Source organism: Rhamphochromis sp. 'chilingali', assembly GCF_963969265.1.
Source record: "Rhamphochromis sp. 'chilingali' genome assembly, chromosome: 13".
In the NCBI taxonomy this organism is placed as follows: Eukaryota; Metazoa; Chordata; class Actinopteri; order Cichliformes; family Cichlidae; genus Rhamphochromis; species Rhamphochromis sp. 'chilingali'.
Genome location: NC_137940.1, coordinates 9,959,466 through 9,979,212, shown reverse-complemented (window position 1 = coordinate 9,979,212; position 19,747 = coordinate 9,959,466). Strand labels below are relative to the sequence as shown.

The following is a 19,747-nucleotide window of genomic DNA, read 5'->3' as shown; positions in this document are numbered from 1 at the left end:
TGTATTTTTAAATATTAACGCAATTTAATTGAGACATTATTTATATTATTTCACTTTCAATGTGAAAAATGCTGTAAAAACGTTGAAAATAATGGTCACCCCTGTTCGCTGCAATGTAAAATAGTACAACTGCTGTCAGCCTTCATTAAGTTGCATCATTTAAACATTTGCATATTTTTATTCAACTTCTGCAGGATGCTTTGATGAAAGACTCCCTTTTCCCAAGTAGAGGCTTTACTAGAGGTCACAGGAACAGCGCTGCTGTTTTGGATGCGGAAAAATGTTGTCTTTCACTCTACCTGAGCTCAGTGTTTCAGTAAGGGCTCCGCCTCATTGTAGCTGACGCTGAAATGTTTGTGTGGGTTGCCATGACAACACCAGAAGTGCATCTGAGATCGTGTCCAAATTCATGGGCTGCATCCTCCTGAGGACTCGGTGTTCTGACAAAACGTCTTACTTTGGCAAAACGTCCTACCGTAAGTAGTTCATGCGTTCTCGGCGGCTCTAGTGACCCTCGAACTCTCGGCTAGCTATCGAGGTGGTGGATAACATACGTCTCCCCCACAAGAGCACGAACCTACAACTTTTCTACTACTGGTTTTACAAGGCGTACACGGTAAAAACATTATGCTGTTATTTGTTAAGCACTTGTGCATCTTGTGAAAAGAAATAAGTGGCTGAGATGGATGTCATATGTGCTATTGATATTATTTTACTCGTTTCTAGTTTTCACGGTGCTCCATGATTGTGAGAGGAATAAAAAAGAATTGTGGACATCAGTACGAAGCATGGATTCTTTTGACCAGAGTAGATACACTGGTCCCTTGAATATACTAATCTTTTTGAGGTGGGTGACTGTTCCTGTGTATTTACAGAAACAATGGTTGTGATAACCTCAGCTGTTTCAGAGGGTGACTGTTCGTTGCTTTGCGCACTTTTAAATCTGTATACAATGGTTTGTTCCCTTTTTGTGTTCTGAGGTTTAAACAAAGATGTACTAGATGTATTATACCGGTCCCTCGAATCTACAAATCTTTTAGATGTGGATGACTGTTCATTTTCATCTGTGTTTACAGAAACACTGGGTGTTGGAACCTCAGTAGTTTCTTTTTGGCTGACAGACTGTGGAGCTGTACAAGAGGAATAAAGAGCTGCAATGCTTTTGTGAACCTGACCTGGGAAGGGAGAGAAATATATTTTTGTTTTGTTTTTGTTTGTCTTCTTGTTTTATTTGATTCCTTGTGGGATTTGGATCCAACAAGTAAAGTATGCATATTATGCACACACACAAACACACATGCAGCTATTACCATTTCTTGTATTCTTGAATAAAGACATTGATCTGACACATTTAAAATGCAGCCAATTGTTTTTATTGTTATATTATTAAGAAAAAAGAAAAGGTGGGGGTGGGGGGATGTAAAGAAGAGCTTAAAGGAAAGGGCTAGAGGAGAGAAAACCCCAACAATTAGCAGGGCATTTTTTTACTTGGACAAATTGTTAATAAAGTTTCCATATCTGTAACAATGATGACAGTATAATTGTTTATAAACAATTATATTGACAATTATATGTGTCCAGTATGTTGGCTCATTTTCTTTTACTTTTTGCATTTGAAAATAAAAGTTGGGCTGATTTTGACACCATTACAAGAAGTGTTGTTAATGATTCTTTTTGAATTAAAATCAGGTTACCACAAATTGTTTTTTAATTTAATTTCATTTGAAATGTTTGTCAGTGGGTAAACAATTCGTAATGCAAAGTCAGAAACATCGAGTTATTCTTGTACTGCATGCTTGCAATAAATAAGTTGTCCTAACAGTCAGTCAAAGGAGCTTGGAAAGAAAAGCGTCTGGACTTCTTTGAGTTGAAGTGACTGATATATATATTTTTTGTCTGTTTGTTTTGTTGGTTTTTGTTTTTTGCCCTTTATCACCATTCCTCTTCCCTGCTGTTTTTCTTTCCCTCTTTCTTTCTCCCCTTTCTTTCCCCCAGTCATGTCTGTCCTATGTGTAGCAAGTGAAAATAAAATAAACAATAAAAACAAAGGTGAATCAAATAGACCAATACGGCAAGGCCGGGATGGTCCATTTGGTAAAGTAAATCCGTTAGTTATATTTAACATAATGTTAAATGGCAACATTCTGTTTACAATGTTACCATTTCACATTATGTTAAATGGTAACATTCTGTTTACAATGTTACCATTTTACATTGTGTTAAATGGTAACATTCTGTTTACAATGTTACCATTTAACATTATGTTAAATGGTAACATTCTGTTTACAATGTTACCATTTCACATTGTGTTAAATGGTAACATTCTGTTTACAATGTTACCATTTCACATTGTGTTAAATGGTAAAATTCTGTTTACAATGTTACCATTTCACCTTGTGTTAAATGGTAACATTCTGTTTACAATGTTACCATTTTACATTATGTTAAATGGTAACATTATGTTTACAATGTTACCATTTACATTATGTTAAATGGTAACATTATGTTTACGATGTTACCATTTTACATTATGTTAAATTGTCAGTAGGCCTGGTACCGGAACCGGTACTGGACCCCCTTTTACTTTCAGCCATCAGAAGAGGGTACACTGTGGTCATAACAATACTCAGACTGTAGCATTTAAAGGTCCCAAAGTGTACCAGGAAAATATCCCCTGCACGATTACACCAGCAGCCTGAATTGTGAATGTGAGGGAGGATGGATCCATGCTTTCATGTTGTTCACTCCAGGCTGATATAAAAATGATATAACTAATACTACTTCTACTAATAATGACAATAACAACAAAATAATAATAATAATGTCAAAAATACCAGTAATAATAATAACAATAACAACATAAACAACAACATTACTACTAATAATAATAAAGATAAACAAATGTATTAAAAAATTAATAATGATAATAATAATAAAACTGATCATAACAGTAACAATATCAATCATAACAACAACAGTACTAACAACAATAATAACAATAACAATGAAGGTGTTGCTGCAGATCTGAGTCCCGACTCTGCTGCCTTTCTAGTGCGGCAAAGAAAGTAAGAAATAGAAAAAGAAAAACACAAATAAACTGAGTGTGAGGGTTTTTCTACAAGTTACACTGAATATTTGCACAGACATGCTGACTGTTTGCTGGGAGACGTCACCTGTCTTTTATAGAATAGCAGGTAAGCTGTTCTCTGCCGCTGCTCACACACAGACTCACACGTGGTCTGGCAGACCAACTCGTCATCGTACGTGAGCCGGCTGTCTGTGACGTCGTCTCTTCCGCTCATCTGGTGAACGCCGTCACAGACGTAATGTCCTGAGAGGAGAAGGCGCACTTATTAACGTCTCATAAACTTTCAAAGCTGACCTGCATTCAGCACATGTGTCTGAAAGCACCCACTCACCGCTGTAAGCTGAGGATCCCAAACGACTGATCACGCTGACCAACAAAGTTTGTTTGTCTTCTTGTTTTTTTTTTTTGGTTTTTTTTTATTCATATTTTGGATGGACAGAAACGTTAACAAATATACAACTGGAATAATCATACTGTCAGTTCTCTGTCCGTTTCTTAACAACAACCAACAAATAAGGACTAACAGTAACTAAGACAAACAGACAAACAAACAAACAAACAAACAAACAAACAAACAAACAAAAAAACAAAGCAAAAAAAAAAACCCAGGAGAAACAAAATGATATACCGCCTCCTGGGAAACATCAGCAAAAACAAAAGTAATGGGGGCAAAACACCCAGGTGCCTAAAAACAAAACATAACCTTGACCACTGATGACATTAAGACAATTTCTTCCCTCTACTGACTTTCAAAGTAAAAAAAAAAAAAAAAAAAAAAAAAGACAACAACAAAAATACCAATGACACATGAACCCCCCCCCCCCCCCCCCCCCCAAAAGAACATTTATCATAATATCTAGGAGACATTGTCGATGTACACCAAAAAAGGACCCCAGACCTGCTCAAAAATGTCTTCTCTCCCCTTAATTCTGTACATAACCCGTTCATATGATGCCATCTTAGACATTTGTTCAGTCCATTCCCTGAGAGAACAGGGGCTGGATGACTTCCAGTGCCTAAGTATTATCCTGCATCCAGTTATGAAAGCCAGACGCATCCACAATCTCTGTTTTTTTGAAAGGATAATTTGTCTTCTTGTTTTATTTGATTCCTTGTGGGATTTGGATCCAACAAGTAAAGTATGCATATTATGCACACACACAAACACACATGCAGCTATTACCATTTCTTGTATTCTTGAATAAAGACATTGATCTGACACATTTAAAATGCAGCCAATTGTTTTTATTGTTATATTATTAAGAAAAAAGAAAAGGTGGGGGTGGGGGGATGTAAAGAAGAGCTTAAAGGAAAGGGCTAGAGGAGAGAAAACCCCAACAATTAGCAGGGCATTTTTTTACTTGGACAAATTGTTAATAAAGTTTCCATATCTGTAACAATGATGACAGTATAATTGTTTATAAACAATTATATTGACAATTATATGTGTCCAGTATGTTGGCTCATTTTCTTTTACTTTTTGCATTTGAAAATAAAAGTTGGGCTGATTTTGACACCATTACAAGAAGTGTTGTTAATGATTCTTTTTGAATTAAAATCAGGTTACCACAAATTGTTTTTTAATTTAATTTCATTTGAAATGTTTGTCAGTGGGTAAACAATTCGTAATGCAAAGTCAGAAACATCGAGTTATTCTTGTACTGCATGCTTGCAATAAATAAGTTGTCCTAACAGTCAGTCAAAGGAGCTTGGAAAGAAAAGCGTCTGGACTTCTTTGAGTTGAAGTGACTGATATATATATTTTTTGTCTGTTTGTTTTGTTGGTTTTTGTTTTTTGCCCTTTATCACCATTCCTCTTCCCTGCTGTTTTTCTTTCCCTCTTTCTTTCTCCCCTTTCTTTCCCCCAGTCATGTCTGTCCTATGTGTAGCAAGTGAAAATAAAATAAACAAGAAAAACAAAGGTGAATCAAATAGACCAATACGGCAAGGCCGGGATGGTCCATTTGGTAAAGTAAATCCGTTAGTTATATTTAACATAATGTTAAATGGCAACATTCTGTTTACAATGTTACCATTTCACATTATGTTAAATGGTAACATTCTGTTTACAATGTTACCATTTCACATTGTGTTAAATGGTAACATTCTGTTTACAATGTTACCATTTTACATTGTGTTAAATGGTAACATTCTGTTTACAATGTTACCATTTCACATTGTGTTAAATGGTAACATTCTGTTTACAATGTTACCATTTCACATTGTGTTAAATGGTAACATTCTGTTTACAATGTTACCATTTCACATTGTGTTAAATGGTAACATTCTGTTTACAATGTTACCATTTTACATTATGTTAAATGGTAACATTATGTTTACAATGTTACCATTTTACATTGTGTTAAATGGTAACATTCTGTTTACAATGTTACCATTTAACATTATGTTAAATGGTAACATTCTGTTTACAATGTTACCATTTCACATTGTGTTAAATGGTAACATTCTGTTTACAATGTTACCATTTTACATTATGTTAAATGGTAACATTATGTTTACGATGTTACCATTTTACATTATGTTAAATTGTCAGTAGGCCTGGTACCGGAACCGGTACTGGACCCCCTTTTACTTTCAGCCATCAGAAGAGGGTACACTGTGGTCATAACAATACTCAGACTGTAGCATTTAAAGGTCCCAAAGTGTACCAGGAAAATATCCCCTGCACGATTACACCAGCAGCCTGAATTGTGAATGTGAGGGAGGATGGATCCATGCTTTCATGTTGTTCACTCCAGGCTGATATAAAAATGATATAACTAATACTACTTCTACTAATAATGACAATAACAACAAAATAATAATAATAATGTCAAAAATACCAGTAATAATAATAACAATAACAACATAAACAACAACATTACTACTAATAATAATAAAGATAAACAAATGTATTAAAAAATTAATAATGATAATAATAATAAAACTGATCATAACAGTAACAATATCAATCATAACAACAACAGTACTAACAACAATAATAACAATAACAATGAAGGTGTTGCTGCAGATCTGAGTCCCGACTCTGCTGCCTTTCTAGTGCGGCAAAGAAAGTAAGAAATAGAAAAAGAAAAACACAAATAAACTGAGTGTGAGGGTTTTTCTACAAGTTACACTGAATATTTGCACAGACATGCTGACTGTTTGCTGGGAGACGTCACCTGTCTTTTATAGAATAGCAGGTAAGCTGTTCTCTGCCGCTGCTCACACACAGACTCACACGTGGTCTGGCAGACCAACTCGTCATCGTACGTGAGCCGGCTGTCTGTGACGTCGTCTCTTCCGCTCATCTGGTGAACGCCGTCACAGACGTAATGTCCTGAGAGGAGAAGGCGCACTTATTAACGTCTCATAAACTTTCAAAGCTGACCTGCATTCAGCACATGTGTCTGAAAGCACCCACTCACCGCTGTAAGCTGAGGAGCCCAAACGACTGATCACGCTGACCAACAAATTTTGTTTGTCTTCTTGTTTTTTTTTTTTGGTTTTTTTTTATTCATATTTTGGATGGACAGAAACGTTAACAAATATACAACTGGAATAATCATACTGTCAGTTCTCTGTCCGTTTCTTAACAACAACCAACAAATAAGGACTAACAGTAACTAAGACAAACAGACAAACAAACAAACAAACAAACAAACAAACAAACAAACAAACAAACAAAAAAACAAAGCAAAAAAAAAACCCAGGAGAAACAAAATGATATACCGCCTCCTGGGAAACATCAGCAAAAACAAAAGTAATGGGGGCAAAACACCCAGGTGCCTAAAAACAAAACATAACCTTGACCACTGATGACATTAAGACAATTTCTTCCCTCTACTGACTTTCAAAGTAAAAAAAAAAAAAAAAAAAAAAAAAGACAACAACAAAAATACCAATGACACATGGAAACCCCCCCCCCCCCCCCCAAAAGAACATTTATCATAATATCTAGGAGACATTGTCGATGTACACCAAAAAAGGACCCCAGACCTGCTCAAAAATGTCTTCTCTCCCCTTAATTCTGTACATAACCCGTTCATATGATGCCATCTTAGACATTTGATCAGTCCATTCCCTGAGAGAACAGGGGCTGGATGACTTCCAGTGCCTAAGTATTATCCTGCATCCAGTTATGAAAGCCAGATGCATCCACAATCTCTGTTTTTTTGAAAGGATAGTTTGTCTTCTTGTTTTATTTTATTCCTTGTGGGATTTGGATCCAACAAGTAAAGTATGCATATTATGCACACACACAAACACACATGCAGCTATTACCATTTCTTGTATTCTTGAATAAAGACATTGATCTGACACATTTAAAATGCAGCCAATTGTTTTTATTGTTATATTATTAAGAAAAAAGAAAAGGTGGGGGTGGGGGGATGTAAAGAAGAGCTTAAAGGAAAGGGCTAGAGGAGAGAAAACCCCAACAATTAGCAGGGCATTTTTTTACTTGGACAAATTGTTAATAAAGTTTCCATATCTGTAACAATGATGACAGTATAATTGTTTATAAACAATTATATTGACAATTATATGTGTCCAGTATGTTGGCTCATTTTCTTTTACTTTTTGCATTTGAAAATAAAAGTTGGGCTGATTTTGACACCATTACAAGAAGTGTTGTTAATGATTCTTTTTGAATTAAAATCAGGTTACCACAAATTGTTTTTTAATTTAATTTCATTTGAAATGTTTGTCAGTGGGTAAACAATTCGTAATGCAAAGTCAGAAACATCGAGTTATTCTTGTACTGCATGCTTGCAATAAATAAGTTGTCCTAACAGTCAGTCAAAGGAGCTTGGAAAGAAAAGCGTCTGGACTTCTTTGAGTTGAAGTGACTGATATATATATTTTTTGTCTGTTTGTTTTGTTGGTTTTTGTTTTTTGCCCTTTATCACCATTCCTCTTCCCTGCTGTTTTTCTTTCCCTCTTTCTTTCTCCCCTTTCTTTCCCCCAGTCATGTCTGTCCTATGTGTAGCAAGTGAAAATAAAATAAACAAGAAAAACAAAGGTGAATCAAATAGACCAATACGGCAAGGCCGGGATGGTCCATTTGGTAAAGTAAATCCGTTAGTTATATTTAACATAATGTTAAATGGCAACATTCTGTTTACAATGTTACCATTTCACATTATGTTAAATGGTAACATTCTGTTTACAATGTTACCATTTTACATTGTGTTAAATGGTAACATTCTGTTTACAATGTTACCATTTTACATTGTGTTAAATGGTAACATTCTGTTTACAATGTTACCATTTCACATTGTGTTAAATGGTAACATTCTGTTTACAATGTTACCATTTTACATTATGTTAAATGGTAACATTATGTTTACGATGTTACCATTTTACATTATGTTAAATTGTCAGTAGGCCTGGTACCGGAACCGGTACTGGACCCCCTTTTACTTTCAGCCATCAGAAGAGGGTACACTGTGGTCATAACAATACTCAGACTGTAGCATTTAAAGGTCCCAAAGTGTACCAGGAAAATATCCCCTGCACGATTACACCAGCAGCCTGAATTGTGAATGTGAGGGAGGATGGATCCATGCTTTCATGTTGTTCACTCCAGGCTGATATAAAAATGATATAACTAATACTACTTCTACTAATAATGACAATAACAACAAAATAATAATAATAATGTCAAAAATACCAGTAATAATAATAACAATAACAACATAAACAACAACATTACTACTAATAATAATAAAGATAAACAAATGTATTAAAAAATTAATAATGATAATAATAATAAAACTGATCATAACAGTAACAATATCAATCATAACAACAACAGTACTAACAACAATAATAACAATAACAATGAAGGTGTTGCTGCAGATCTGAGTCCCGACTCTGCTGCCTTTCTAGTGCGGCAAAGAAAGTAAGAAATAGAAAAAGAAAAACACAAATAAACTGAGTGTGAGGGTTTTTCTACAAGTTACACTGAATATTTGCACAGACATGCTGACTGTTTGCTGGGAGACGTCACCTGTCTTTTATAGAATAGCAGGTAAGCTGTTCTCTGCCGCTGCTCACACACAGACTCACACGTGGTCTGGCAGACCAACTCGTCATCGTACGTGAGCCGGCTGTCTGTGACGTCGTCTCTTCCGCTCATCTGGTGAACGCCGTCACAGACGTAATGTCCTGAGAGGAGAAGGCGCACTTATTAACGTCTCATAAACTTTCAAAGCTGACCTGCATTCAGCACATGTGTCTGAAAGCACCCACTCACCGCTGTAAGCTGAGGAGCCCAAACGACTGATCACGCTGACCAACAAATAGCGAGCAGTTTACTGGGAGAGGGCAGCGGCACCACCCGTTAGCTTAGAAATGGGCTCCATCCATACTTGAAATGAACGGTGTGCCTTTTCCCTTACCTCTTCAGTAAAGGCTGTGTCCTGGCTGATCACCAGCTGCTGTGTCAGAACAATGGGGCTGTTCTTCTTCTCCACGGTGAATGATGGAGTGAACGTAAACCACTTCAGCTGGAGGATCAGCACACTGAAAGAGATCAGACAAAGAGGAGAGGCTCAAAGGAAGACGCAAGGAGGACATGACATGAACAAAACTGACACCGACTGAACTGTGGTGGTTTGAGGCCTTTGGGGACCGATTTGAGGTTACTCACTTTGGCAGGTTCAAGAACAACAGCTCCTCTTTGATCTTCTTAGCTCCGCACTGGCATTCGTAGTCCAACAGGCCGCCCTGCAGCAGGGAGCAGGAGGAACAGGTGCATTAGAGTTAAACTCTTTTACAGATGAATTCACATATTCGTGGGAGCAAGCCTGTTCACAGAATAGAGTCTAAACGAGCTCTTACTTTCAGACTCCAGCCCCGCCCTTCAGCAGCATCCTGCTGGCTGGCACAACCTTGCCATTGGCTGCTGCCAGGGACTCAACAGGTTAGAACAAAAATATAAATATTATATCTGAGTTCTTATGTGGACCCGCCTTCCAGACACAACGTCACCTTCCATGAATGTCCACAGGTTAGCGGCCCTCGCTCTGCTGGTCCTCCAAAGTAAGAAAAAATGAGAAAAAATAAGGAGCAGACCAAGCAAAAGAGGGTATTTAAAGAGACAGTGTTCTTAAGGTGCATTTTTGGCGAGTTTTATTATCTAAATGTCATTGTGTCACTTTCTTATGAGGCTTCAGTGAACTGAAAAAGCTTCTGGGATGAGAAGCGAAACGTCTTCAAAAAAGTTAAAGAAGTCCGGTTGCTTTTTTCCCCCAAGCTCCTTAGAGTTCTCTGAAAATGGTCAGGTAGAAGGACTGGACTGAAAATGAGTAAAAAAGCAGCCAAAGCCCAAGGAAGTTGAAAGACTGGAAACTATTGCTGAGGTCATGTCAGTGTAAAAAGTTACCTACAAGTCTGGCACCTTGGAAGCAAAACATAAAGAAATAAGGTGTAAGGCCAAATGTTTGGTCCTGCAGCCAACCGGACCATGAAATATAGAGCACAGGTGAACAAAGTGAGGCAGCAGTTTGCTGATTTCCACCTTGTGCCTTTCATGTTGATCAGCTTAGTAGTTTGCCAGCTTTCTAGCTGTTAAAGACTTTTGGCGAGAGGTTATTCATATTTGAACTCTAATTGAACCCCTCTTTTTTACTGTTTTTTTGTTTGTTTGTTTTTGGGGTTTTTTGTTGTCTTAGATGGCCTGACTCAGCAGGTGGGGGCAGTTTCTGAGTTCACCTTCGTTCAAACAGTGCAGAAATGGTTTCGCTATGCTCCAGACCGGATGGGTGGTGCAGGACGCCCGATATCCAGCCCCGTCATGGAGTAAACTAAAAACAGTAAATAATACATTTAACAAACAAGCAAGCTCTAAATTCAAGCGGAGAGACTGCAGACGTAGCCGCACCATTCCAGGGATTTTTGGTTAGCATGAGGGGTCTAGCCAGGACCCTTACTGGATACTTGGTGGGAATCGAACGTGCGACTCCAAAGATGTGTAGTATTACCACTACACTATCCAGCTGCGCTACACTATCCAACAAAAAAAGTTTTTAGAAAATTTGATAAAGTCTGATGCTTAATATTGTAGGGATATTAATCTCCCTATGATATTAATACGGATTAATAACACAGAGAAGTCATACTTCTGTTATGACAGAATTAATTGGGTAAATTATATTTACAATTGTAACATTGTAAACTTAATGTTATGATTTTACATTATATTAAATTGTAACATGATGTAAAATCGTAACATTGTAAACTTAACGTTACAATTTTACATTATGTTGCAATTTAACATAATGTGAAATTGTAACATTGTAAACATAATGTTACAATTGGAACATCAGTCCATCTATCCATGCATCTTCATCCGCTTTATCCGAGGCCGGGTCGCGGGGGCAGCAGCCTAAGCAAAGAGGCCCAGACCCAACACGCTGTGTACTCACCTTTGCTAAGTACATGTGAACAGATCTTGAATAAAAAAAACAAAACAAAACACACTTTTCTTTTCTGTTTTATTGAAAGCACTTTACAGAAAGTGTAATTGTTTGTAATGAAGAAAGAAGTAGGTAGGTTTCCATGTGTAATTAGTGTGTGATAATGCTGCAGAAGAAGCTTAATGTGTACTTTGGAAAAACAATGGGGGAAAAAGCTGGCTGAAGAAGAAAAGATAAATGTCCTTTTTTTTCAAGCCTTCTCTGGCCAGCCGTTTCAGTGCCACGGCCCTTGCTTGGGGGGCGGGGAGACATGCACTGGCGTTTCCTTTTTGCTTTTTCCTGCTCTCGCCAAGTCCTCCGCCCGCTCTACATCTCTCTTATTAGCTTTTATTACCCGAAAATCACAATCAAGAGATGTTGAATAAAAAAAAGAAAAGAAAAGAAAAGCTACTTTTGTTTTGTGTTTTATTGAAAGCACTTTACAGAAAGTGTAATTGTTTGTAATGAAGAAAGAAGTAGGTAGGTTTGCATGTGTAATTAGTGTGTTATTGCAGAAGAAGCTTAATGTGTAGTTTGCAAAAACAATGGGAAAAAAAGGTGGCCTAAGAAGAAAAGATAAATGTCCTTTTTTTTAAGTATTCCCTTGGCCGGTCGTTTGGCTTATGACATGTGGCGGGGACTCTGCTACAGAACTCCGCCAGTTCGAACCCCCCACGAACTCACTGCCACGGCCCTGCGCGGGGGGCGGGGAAACGCACTCGCATTTCCTTTTTGCTTTTTCCTGCTCGAGCCAAGTCCTCCGCCCGCTCCTCATCTCTCTCATTACCCCTTATTACCTTACACTCATGCCTTTGCCTTTCACCACTTCAAAACGAAGCCTACTTCAATATTACCTTCATACGCTCTCTTTGCTTTTGGCTTTCCTCATGCTGTGTACTCACCTTTGCTAAGTACATGTGAACAGATCTTGAATAAAAAAACAAAACAAAACACACTTTTCTTTTCTGTTTTATTGAAAGCACTTTACAGAAAGTGTAATTGTTTATGATGAAGAAAGAAGTAGGTAGGTTTGCATGTGTAATTAGTGTGTTATTGCAGAAGAAGCTTAATGTGTACTTTGGAAAAACGATGAGAAAAAAAGGTGGCCGAAGAAGAAATGATAAATGTCCTTTTTTTTCAAGCCTTCTCTCAGCCGGCAGTTTCAGTGCCAAGGCCCTCGCTTGGGGGGTGGGGAGATGTGCCCCCCAAGGGGACCTGCTAGATTGTTCAGAAGGTTGTTCTCATCCATCCAGATGGAGGATCACTAACAGGAGCGTGGAAGACTCCAGAATCCACTCTGGCTGGAATCCGGTGGATATGCAGTGTGTACAGGTACAGGACCATTTAAACGGACAGCATTTATAGAATGACTATTAAAAGTCAGCGAGTGTCAGTAATGTTAATGTGGTTATGTTAGTAATACACCGAGTGCTAATATAAGAGCTTTAAGATGCATTTGTAGATATTATTAAGTGTTTTACCGTCTTTATGGTGCTAGCTTAAAGTTACGGTGTAAACGTTAGCTTATATTGGAGGAAAGCTGTTACTGGTTAAACGATGTTAGCACAGAAATATTAGCTTCTGTCATGACTGATGAAGTTACTAGTTAATAAAGTTTTCAGTAAAGTGATTAATCGCAGCCACAGGTTGACAGCAAATATCTCGATTAGCTTCAGTGCATCTGTAATAAATATGTGCAAGTTTCAGTGCTTCGTTTAAACTGTATGATACTTATACTGACCCAGGGTCAGTGTAAAATACAATCCTAGCTGTGTGAACAAAGCCACTGTAAATTTAATCCTGCATGACAAACCTCAGGATGCAGGTTATTATTACTCTTTCCTGCTGGCACACCTGAGAGTCAGCTAGAAAGTTATAGTGACGTGGACATCATGCAAAGACTGCCAGACTCTGTAATACTGCAAATGATCAGTGACTCAGGTTAACACTAAACTTCAAACGGTACCTCTGTGTGCTGAACATCTAGGATTGAGTCAGGCTGCATTGACTGTGGGACTTTAATGTGTTAAAAGCAGGTTGAAGACGGCTCAGAAACATTTGAAGATTAAAATTTAGCATTATGGCTGCTGGTGGTTTGTAATATCTACTCAGCTGTATTTTTGTTACTAATTTATGTTTGTTGTTGTTTAACACAGATTTCAGAAGAGCAAATATGCTTAATAGTTTAACTAGATTTCATTTGTCAGTGTTTGACTGCTGAGTCACCGGAAGAACTCATTTCATTCATTCTCCATATGATGTTAATTTACAGAAATGTTTCACAGGAACTGATTTCTCCCAAAGGTTGAACTAGTGTGTTTCCATAGATTACCTCTGTATGAATGTACTTCTTAAATGAAGGCAAGTGTTTGTCCTTTTTTGTTCCTCAGGTACAGTACGTGATATCAAGGGCAGGTGGTCAACACTGGGGACAAGAAGCAGACATACTTCCAAGAGGGAGCTGCAGTGAGGTCAGAGGTCAGAATCTGAAACAGCTCAGGTTTATATTTTAGAGGTTATAAAAAATCAAAATGTATTTATAAAGAAACCTTTAAATAATAGTCATAATTATGATTATTATAAGAAATATCAAACATTTAAGTGGATTTTCTGTTACACATATTGTGTTAGCCCTGCGATAAACTGGCAGCCTGTCTTTGTCCTGTATCAGCTGGGATAGGCTTCATCCTCCCGCAACCTTGAATTGGATACATTTTATTCCAATTATGTAATCTGATCATTTACAAACTCAAGGTATCTAATCAAAATGTAAGTAATAATTATAAAATGGGAAAGCAGAAATAAGTGTGACATAAATGTAAATGTGTGAGCTGACATAGAGCTACATGCAGTCTGAAAAACCTTTGTTGTCAAGTTTGCAGGTATATCAGCACGAGACATTCTTACATAGAAGAGACATTAAAGTCTCTAACTCAGTGAAGCATTATTGGTCCCGTCTGTTTGGATAAATATAGTAAGTTGATGTATGTCCATTTATTGACACATTTTCTTAAGTGCTTATCCAGTTCAGGATCACAGTGGAGCTGCAGCTGGATATGTTCACTAAATAAACCTTACAAAAGTTAACAATAAACCTGCATCCATGTACGTTGTTGTCCACAGGATGAGAAAATCAAACTGGAACACTGTGGAACATGTTAATAAATGTTTGTGTGTTTATGCCTGTGTCTTTCACAGGAGGCGCTGGAAGGTTTCCCTAATAGTTCCTGGTGAATCAAAGCAGAACCATAAAGGTTGCTGGACTGCATGATGGCCTTACCCCTGAGCAGTCATCCTGTTAAAGGATGAACCAGTTAGAAGCTGTTTTCAAAGTAGCTGAGCAGATTTCATCTCAAGTAAGCGATTAACTGTTTGTTCATCTGTTCCGCCACTTAAAGAGCATTTAAGGACGTCTTTTGAGTGTCCAGTTGAATTAATTCTACTGGCTCTCATGGTCATTTGTTATTATAGTCATATTTTTCATGTTCATCCAGCTATTTAGTAAATTCTATCTATTTAGTAATATCCGTCAGCTATAAAATGTAATATAAATATAAAAATATCTAAATATCTCCTGCCCTTTATGTTTTAATGATGTAAGTCTGTTATCGTGTTACATTAGCATTCCTCACATATCAATGAGATGCTGTACAGTACAATCCTACTGACACAGCAGAGGGATAACGACAGCTATTCAACATCGTTACACGACACATTCGAGCTGCATGACGCAGACAAAGTGACTAAATCATCTTTTTGTGGTTTATTGTCTTCAAACCAGCAGACAAAGCCGATGGCAGAAGATGTCGGAGAAGAACTTCAGGCCGTGGACTGAAAAGGTATTTTTTTCTTGTTATCAAAAGACATTTGGAGTGGCAGCTTCTACAACTGGTTGTGCTAAAGTAAAGCTTACAGTCTAAGAAATCACAGTGTTGATATTCAGCACAAAGAGAAAAGCTCACTTGTTTGAATTTATTTACAATCATAGTTTTATAAATTCTGACTGTAAACAGCTTTTACAGCTTTGATATTGTTTGACACTCGATATCAGGTGATAGGGTTTAATTTAAAGGTTTCTGTGTCCCAATGAGCCATTTACACTGATCAGTGTCAGTTTAACTGTAACACATTCATTATTTAGATTCAACAAAGAAATAACTGAATGTAAAAAATGGCAGCCCTCAGGCAGGTTTATAGAGATACATGCATGCATTATGAAATTTATGTATCCCAGATAATTGTTATTCATCTAGTCATGGCAGACCTACCTCTTCCTCCCAAGTTAACTGCAACCCAAAATAACTAGTGGGGCTATTTACACACTCACAACCAGTGTGGGGTAAAAAGAGCCACCAAAAAACTGTCAGCCACAGATGTGCTAGAAGAGTTAGAAGCTCTACTTATGGAGAAACTTTCTAAGTCTAACAGGGGACAGGAACTCCTGCCCAAGTAACATGATATAAGCCCACATACAGCCCAGCCATAAAGTGAACCAAGTTAAAGACAGCATGGGACCAAATGCATGTAACCAGCCTGCACCCACCTGACATTTCTTCCTCCTGAATTAAATGAATGAAGGGATGAAAGTTAAATGACTACAAACCTAAAGCCACTAGTTCCCACACTGGAGCTCCCTGACACTGTGTGTTAACTGTATTTAGCTTGTATCAACAGTTGTAACAGGCTAAGCCACCTGAGACACTGCATTGAATTTGTTCCTGTCTTACTGGTTTCAGCTGACTGGTTTCAACTCAGATATTCTGCTTTTTCCTTTCAGTAGATCAAAGCAGCTCGTGCTCCTTCTGCTTCCAATTTAGAAGAAGAAGAAGAAGGCGAAGGCTTCAGCGAAGTGGCGTTCATGGTCTCAGTGAACAGTCACGGTCACACACTGCATGTGGTTTTAAAAGCAACATGTCTGTTCACCACAACAATGGAGATGTGTAATATTAGTGCAGCTATGGTTTGTTCTTGAACATCAGTTCTGTTTTCTACTTTGATCACTCAGACCAAAAAAGTGTTGTTTTCAGATTCTTTCTTTTAAATCTATAAAGCACCTGTTCATTTTTTTTATTACAATTAGTTTCACATAAATGTTAGTGTTTCCTTTTATGATCTTTTAATGCTTACACTACACTGTACATGAAATCAAACCTAATAATGAGGCAGATAACATTCCTGTTACGATCCAGACTAGTGGTCTTACTGGGGCCGGTGAACAGGACTGTAAGCTTGCCATTGTGCCAGTTAAAGTAAAATCAAAGAGAGGTCAAAGAATAGTGGAAACGTATGCCTTTCTGGACCAAGGGAGTTCAGCATCCTTTTGTACAGCGGGTCTTATGGACAAGCTGAATATTGCTGGGAGGAGGACAAAGATTCTCCTGCGCACCATGGGACAGGAGAAAGTGGTGGACAGTTTCATTGTACCTGAACTTGAAGTTGCTGGATTGGACAGTGACATGTACTGTGATATGCCTAACCTCTTCACTCAGCATAAAATGCCTGTAGATATTGGTAACATCCCAAATCAACAGGACCTGGTTGACTGGCCACATTTGAAGCATGTTCATTTGCCAGAAATTAAGGCCAATGTTGAGCTTTTGATTGGCATGAATATGCCCAGAGCTCTAGAACCTTTGGAGGTCATCCGGAGTGTAGGTGATGGACCCTTTGCCATTAGGACTGTGCTCGGCTGGACTGTGAATGGGCCACTTAATCGAGAATGCTGTGGAAGGCCAGGATGTTTGGCAACAGTTACCGCCAACAGAGTTTCTGCTGTCACACTGGACAAGCTATGGAAACAGCAGTTCAAGATGGATTTTCCTGAGAGCAGCAATGATGAACAGATGGGGCTGTCAAAGGAAGACTTGAAGTTCCTGGAATTGGCCAGCAAGATGGTGACTTTGGGGGATTGGCACTACAGCATTGCCCTGCCACTAAAAGACCGAGACATAAGAATGCCTGACAACTGTGCAATTGAGCAACGAGCCTTAGGTTTGAAGAAAAGGTTCATCAGAGATAAAGACTTTCATAAAGACTACACTGCCTTCATGACAGATCTTATATCTAGAGGATATGCAAAGAGAGTCCCAGTCACAGAATTAGAGCGCCAGAAATGGGGAAGGATTAAACGTAACTTTGTTCCTGGAGATGTGGTCCTTATAGTGGATGATTCTGCACCTCGTGGTTCTTGGCTCATTGGGAGAGTCACCGGAGCTGCACCAGATGAAAGGGGGCTTGTGCGTCAGGTCTGGATTAAGACCCCAACCAGCCATGTGTGCAGACCCATCACAAAGATATGCCTTCTTCAGGAGGCCTCTGACCCATGACTATGACATTTTTGACACAGTGTGACATAACTAACTTTGAATTGACTTTAATGTTATGAGATGTACATCAGACTGACTATATTTAGGCTAAGTGCTGGTAACCTCTGGCCTATGACTGACTGACCATGTGCAGACAGAAGAAAAGAAGAGAAGACATGAGAAAATAACTTTGGTGGACTTTTGAGTATGTTATGTTGTCTCACTGGGTGTCTGTGATATGATGAAGTGTGTGTTGTGAGTTATGGTGTTGGATGTGTAATTATTACTGTAAAAATGTAATAATTAGGGGCCGGAATGTTGTGGATAGGCGTAGCTTTGGGTCACGTGGTGTCAGTAATAGTGATTGCTATATCACCTGTTCACGGCCCGAGGGAAATTTTGTGAATGAGTGGGTGATGGGGGAAGTCGACTTTTGCTGACCGCTCAAGCGTCCCAAGGCGTTCCCAGGCCAGCCGAGAGATATAATCTCTCCAGCGTGTCCTGGGTCTGCCCCGGGGCCTGCTCCCGGTGGGACATGCCTGGAACACCTCACCCAGGAGGCGCCCAGGGGGCATCCTTGTCAGATGCCCGAACCACCTCAGCTGGCTCCTTTCGATGTGGAGCAGCAGCTGCTCTACTCTGAGCCCCTCCCGGACGGCCGAACTTCTCACCCTATCTCTAAGGGAGAGGCCAGCCACCCTTCGGAGGAAGCTCATTTCTGCCGCTTGTATACGCGATCTCGTTCTTTCGGTCACTACCCACAGCTCGTGGCCATAGGTGAGGGTAGGGATTGTAACATTGTAAACATAATACAATTTTACATTATGTTACTGTCAGAGTCGGACGGTGCCCCGACCGGTCGACCTGTGTGTGTGTGTTTTTTTGTTCTCCTCTCTCGCTCCGCTTTTTCTCCGCTGCGATTGTTACCTCCGACCCGTAAGTGCTGCCACTCTGAGCTGCCTAATAAGCCTGGACGCGATCGAGACGGAGAGACGGAAGGGGACACTTCACTGATTCTAGGGAGTTTTGTGGACACACGAGGGGAGACGGGGAGAGGAGCACTGAAGGGACTTGCACTGTGGATAACTGTGGATTGATTTTGGCTTCACTGTAAATAAAGACACTGTTCAACTTAAACGAGAGGTCCGCGTCTAGGTTCGCTAACTCACCACCCTTAACAGCTACAATTTAACATCATGTAAAATTGTAACATCATGTTTACAATGTTACAATTTGTAAATTGTAACATTGTAAACATAATGTTACAATTTTATATGATGTTAAACTGTAACATAATATAAAATTGTAACATTAGGTTTACAATGTTACAATTTTACATTATGTTAAATTGTTACATAATGTAAAATTGTAACATTATGTTTACAATGTTACAATTTTACATTATGTTAAATTGTTACATAATGTAAAATTGTAACATTATGTTTACAATGTTACAATTTGTAAATTGTAACATTGTAAACATAATGTTACAATTTTATATGATGTTAAACTGTAACATAATGTAAAATTGTAACATTATGTTTACAATGTTACAATTTTACATTATGTTAAATTGTTACATAATGTAAAATTGTAACATTATGTTTACAATGTTACAATTTGTAAATTGTAACATTGTAAACATAATGTTACAATTTTATATGATGTTAAACTGTAACATAATGTAAAATTGTAACATTATGTTTACAATGTTACAATTTTACATTATGTTAAATTGTAACATAATGCTTAACAGATAATGGTTATCCTCTTTTTATATCATACATCATTGTCTCTGTAGGAGGGTCTGGAGCACTCCCTGCTGAGCCGCTGGGCTCAGTACCTTGCAGGCAGGTCCGACGATGACTTCATCATCTCACCTGAGCTCAAAA

General features: G+C 38.3%; 1 protein-coding gene across 8 annotated transcripts in view; it reads left to right on the top strand.

Annotated features, from left to right (window-relative positions):
• LOC308408983 (uncharacterized protein) overlaps window positions 1-19,031 on the top strand; it is a 31,277-nt gene extending 12,246 nt beyond the window's left edge. For 4 of the 8 annotated variants that reach the window (XM_080901474.1, XM_080901470.1, XM_080901469.1 and 1 more), the window contains one exon: window positions 16,377-19,031. In XM_080901474.1, coding sequence (XP_080757600.1) covers window positions 16,887-17,876 — 990 coding nt within the window. In that variant the 5' untranslated portion in view covers window positions 16,377-16,886 and the 3' untranslated portion in view covers window positions 17,877-19,031. Of the gene's footprint in view, window positions 1-12,763; window positions 12,883-13,940; window positions 14,029-14,748; window positions 14,907-15,331; window positions 15,390-16,327 lie in introns of those variants that run through there. The other 4 variants (XM_080901476.1, XM_080901472.1, XM_080901473.1 and 1 more) reach the window with 4 other exon arrangements.
• The last annotated feature ends 716 nt before the right edge of the window (window positions 19,032-19,747 follow it).